Source organism: Humulus lupulus, chromosome 7 (assembly GCF_963169125.1).
Source record: "Humulus lupulus chromosome 7, drHumLupu1.1, whole genome shotgun sequence".
In the NCBI taxonomy this organism is placed as follows: Eukaryota; Viridiplantae; Streptophyta; class Magnoliopsida; order Rosales; family Cannabaceae; genus Humulus; species Humulus lupulus.
The window spans coordinates 57,597,517-57,602,713 of record NC_084799.1 but is presented as its reverse complement, the minus strand read 5'-3'; the positions used below and the strand labels follow the sequence as shown (position 1 = coordinate 57,602,713).

The 5,197-nt window shown below is 38.6% G+C and overlaps 1 protein-coding gene across 1 annotated transcript; it reads left to right on the top strand.

Annotated features, from left to right (window-relative positions):
- The first annotated feature begins 1,871 nt into the window (after positions 1–1,871).
- LOC133791737 (uncharacterized) lies at positions 1,872–2,264 on the top strand. The gene has a single exon (XM_062229653.1). The coding sequence runs from the start codon at positions 1,872–1,874 to the stop codon at positions 2,262–2,264; it is 393 nt and encodes a 130-aa protein (XP_062085637.1).
- The last annotated feature ends 2,933 nt before the right edge of the window (positions 2,265–5,197 follow it).

Sequence of the window (5,197 nt, the reverse complement as noted above, 5' to 3'; positions counted from 1 at the left end):
GATTTCCCAGACTTAAACAAGGCATGCCCAAAGGAATGTTTTCGTCTACCAAGAATCGACCATCTAGTCGATGTCATGGTAGGGCACAAAATCCTCATATTTATGGATGCTTACTAGGGCTACAATCAGATCAGTATGCACCCTCCCGATGAGGAACATACCAGTTTTAGAACTGACGTAGGATTGTATTATTACAAAGTAATGCCTTGTGGTCTAAAAAATGTCAACGCAACATATCAACGACTGGTATATATGATGTTCAGAAACCATGGAGATCTATGTTGATGGCATGCTAGTAAAATCAAAAGAGGCCAGGGGCACGTGAAGGATCTATCATAATGATTTTCCATCCTTAAGAATTAAAAAATGACTAACCCTTTAAAGTGCTCATTTGGGGTAAGCTCAGACAATTTTCTTGGTTTATTGTCAACGCGGGAGGTATAGAAGCTAACTCGGAAAAAAGCAAAGCGTTGATCGATATGAAATCCTCAACCAAGATAAGGAAGTACAAATTCTAACGAGACAGATTGCAACCCTCAGTAGATTTGTCTCAAAATTCATTGACAAATGTGTTCCCTTTTTCAACCTTCTAAGACGAAATAAGAAGTTTGAATGGACGAAGGGATATGAAAGACTTTACAGGAACTTAAGAAACACTTGACTCAACCTCTAGTCTTGTCGAAACTGATTGAGGGGGAAATTCTTTACTTGTATTTAGCAATCACTCAATACGATGTTAGGGCAGCCCTAATCCGAGAAGCGAATAAGACCCAACATCAGATATAATATATAAGCAAAAGGTAGGTCGGGGTGGAATCATGGTACCCATTAACTGAAAAATTGACTTACTATGCCTCAGTAAGAAAATTAAGGCCCTACTTCCAATCTCATCCAATCATAGTTTTAACCGATCAACCTCTCATGCAAGTTTTGCAAAAGCCAGAGGCATCTGGTCGACTACTTAAGTGGGCTGCCGAGCTCGGGCAGTATGATATTACCTACCAGTCGAGGACTGCTATCAAAGGGAAAGCTTTAGCAGACTTAATTGATGAATGCACTGGAATACAAGAAGAGGATGAACAAGCAAAAAAGACTGAAGAGAACGAAGAAACTGGCCCGTTTGGAGGTTGTTCGTAGATGGATCCTCTAATGAGCATAATTCTGGAGCTAGACTTATACTTATCACACTTGAAGGACATCATATTCATTGCACGCTAAGGTTCAACTTCAATGCCTCGTGACCAAAATTCAAAAAATTTACCATCCAACAAGTGCCCCGTGACCAAAATTCCAATGTAGACGCTCTAGCAAAACTCACAAGTGCCAATGATGTAAACACCCTAAACGTAATACCAGTTGAGCACCTGGCCTAACCAAATAGTAACATAATAGAGCAAACACTACTGCTCAATAATAATCTCTCCTGGATGACTCCTATAGCCACATACTTAGAACACGACACATTGCCACAAGACAGAAATGAAGCCCAACGATTTTCAAGGCAATCTATTAGGTACATGATTATTGATGGATTAATGTACTGAAGAGGGTATTCTATGCCTCTACTCCGATGTATAACTAAAACTGAAGTCGAATTGCTAATGGTAGAAGTGCATGAAGGACTCTCTAGCAACCATGCAGGGGGGCAAAGTCTAGCCAAAAAGATACTGAGACAAGGATATTTTTGGCCCATGATGAATGAAGATTCCATGGAGTACGTCCAAAAATTTGATAAGTGTCAAAAATTCTCCAAAATTCCTCAAGCATCGCCTAATGAACACAAACAAATGCAAAGCCCATGGCCCTTCACAGTATGGGGCATTGATTTGATCGAGCAACTCCCAATAGGAAAGGGTGGAGTGAAATTCGCAATGGTCGCAATGGATTACTTTACAAAGTGGATTGAAGCCAAACCACTGACTACGATTGCTTCCCAAAAGGTGCTCGATTTTGTAGTCAAAAACATCATATGCAAATATGAGTTACCAAAGAAGATTGTTTTAGATTATGGCACTAAGTTTGACAGTGACACATTTACAAATTTTTGTATAAGGCATGGTATCACCAAAAGCTTTTTCGCAGTTGCTCATCCCCAAGCAAACGAACTAGTAGAAGTTGTTAACAAAACCTTAAAGGACACAATGAAAAAGTGTCTCAAAAGGCAATTGGTCGGATATTTTTCTAGAAGTCTTATGGTCATATCAACCTACTGCTCGAACCTTGTTGATGCCGTTTTTCATCAACTTAAATTGGAAGAGCACTAAACAACTAATTAAGAACTGATGAAAGAAGTAGAGTTTTTACATGGTTCAGCACTTAAAATCTGCCTAGTCCACGAGGAAATATTATTAATTCACGATACTCTCTCAAAGCTTTATCAAAGCTATTCAACAGAGTATTCTCAGAACAATATTGTCTCTCCAAATGAAATTCCCCAGGCTATTTATAGACCTGGTTGATAGAATATCTTCCCCTTATTTCGTGAAGTTACAATTAAAATTTCAAATAAATACAAATAAAATGCATTAATTACATAATATCCCATGATAATTTGGATTTAATATCATATAGCAACAAATCCTTTAGGAATAGGGATCTCCTAATAGTTGTCGCGCACAAAACGCGTTGCTGACCTCGAATGCAAGGTTTACACGCTTTTGAGATCGACCAACACTTCGAGCTTGTTATTCAAGCCAGCCTCCTCTTTAACCAGTGATTTCACCGAGCTCAATCTTCAGAGACCAACATTTTCAAGCTTACAACTAAAGCTTGAATAACACCCATATGCCTCAGAGAAGATTCACCCTTTTGAGCTTGATGATTAAGCTCGAGCCTTCTAAACTTGTGCTCGATCGCCAACAAGAACAAATCAAGAATCATGAAAATTTATACAAGTGTCCATCGACTGCTTGTTATTTTCTAGCTTACGCTTTACGAGCCTACATTTCAAGGCTCATTTATGACTGTGTCGAAATTTGGGTGTAACAAACCTCAACTGGACGTACTCCATTTTCAATAGCTAATGGATATGAAGTAATGATACCAGTTGAGTTAACCCCCCCCCCCCCCTAATCGCATCAGAGAAGTATGTATGGCCAAGATCAAAACCACCAATTATTAGTTGAACGCCTCAACATGATCGAGGAGCAAAGAGAAAAATCACAATTGTGAGTGGCTGCTTACCAGCAAAAAGTAGCCAGCTACTTCAATTCTCGAGTCAAGAATAGAAAGTTTGCCCCAAGAGATCTAGTATTGCGACAAGTGTTCCAAAACACTAGGGATCCTGCAGCAAGAGTTTTGGGACCGAATTGGGAAGGACCATATCAGATCGTAGAAGTACCATAATCAGGAACATAAAACTTGCTCGACTAAATAGTGAATAATTGCAAGATACTGAAATGGTGAACACTTGTGAAAGTATTGTCAATGAATACTGGTCAAAGCCACATTTTTCCCACTTAATATGACCAACATTATTCTTAATCCACTCTACTTGTAAAGGGATGATCATTTCCCAATTGTTTATTTATTTGTTGTAAGGCACGTACTGCCCATGTTTTTTACTACCAATTATTATGCAGGCATTTTTTTAGTTATATGGTTAATAGACACATTTTTCCCTTAATAAATGACCAATAACCTAGTTCAATTCAATTCTTTAAGTTTATTCTTCAAAACCTGCATTACTCGTAGAATTTTTAATCAATAGACACGTTTTGTCCATTTTTTTACGAGATATATACAAGGGAGTGTGCTTGACACACTCATTGTTACCAATTTTGTTATTAAACAAGTATTACTTAACATGCGTGATTCTTAAACAAAGATTCCAATCATACTGTTATATGATACAATATTCGAGCAGTTGTATTAGCTTGAGCAAGTCTGGTTATTTGGAAAGTGAACTAGGACTGACCTCCTCGATCACTTGGGGGGCGTATAGGGTATACATGATCACACATAAGTAAATAAGTTAAAATAGCACAACTGAGTAATACATAGAAAATTTTCAAAAATTTATAAATTATTGTGCTTCGTTCAGTGAGGACATATAAAAAAAACCAAGATTTTCTAAATATTTGAAATAAGAAATAGAGTAAATCGTATTTAGCAAAGAAATTGTTATATAAAAATAAAATCATCTGAGTAGTATATAATACGAATAAAGCAAGAGTAAAAATAGTCACACATATTATCTGAGATTAAAAGCTACTTGGCCAATATTGTTTTTGCACCAAGGACCTTAAGGTCCAAGGTGAAATAATAATAATAATAATAATAATAAGATGCCCACCTTAAGGCTCCACTACCTCGGCATCTTCCCCTTCATGCTCCTTTAGCTCAACTCCAGGAGTGGTAGGGACTTCTTCAGCAGCAATAGCAAGCTCCTCCTCTTCACGAGCAACGCACTTGGCGATTTCTTTGTTGCAAAGATGAGCTAGGATGTAGTCAAAGTTGGCCTCCTTATTGTTTTTCTAGAACATGAAAAATAGTTGAAGGTCGCACTCTTGAACTTAGTCAAGTTCGAGGAGTGAGACTCCTTTTCACGCCAAAGCTCTTCCTCGAGAAGTTTCTTCGACTCTGTTCACTTCAATTGTTGCACCTCAAGTTCTTTAACACAAACGTCGAGACAATTCCTCTTCTTCTTGAGCTCTTCTAGCTAGTGCTTGAGTTTTGCCGTTGACTCCTCGAGCAACTTGATAACTTTGCTTTTATTATCGATCTCAGTGTTTTTGATATCGAGGTCCTTCTACAATTCGCGAGTAGCTTGAAACTGGAGAGTGTGGCTCTCCTTAAAAAATTTCACGGCATCCCATGATTTTCTCAAGGCCTCCTTGAGTTTTACTGATTCGACGAGGGTCTTGGTGGGAGTAAGAGCACACTCTAGAAACAAAGCAAGATGGGATGAAGCACATGAAATGAATAAATGAGTATAAGACTTCGAAGAAAAAATTGAGAAGCAAATAGAGAGCAACTCATCGAAAGGATCTCAGACAGTGCTTGTCCAAGGCTGGAGTCGACCGACGCGTTTCGATGCTTGAAGGCAGCATCAATGCTCGATGACTATTGAACAAGGGTTTGGAACTGGGAAGAGATGGAGCAAGACGTTGCCTTCAGTTTCTCCTTTACTTGATCCTTCTCATCTACAAGAGGATCCATTCCGCGGGCAGGGGACGGAGTGTCCCATTGCTCAGGA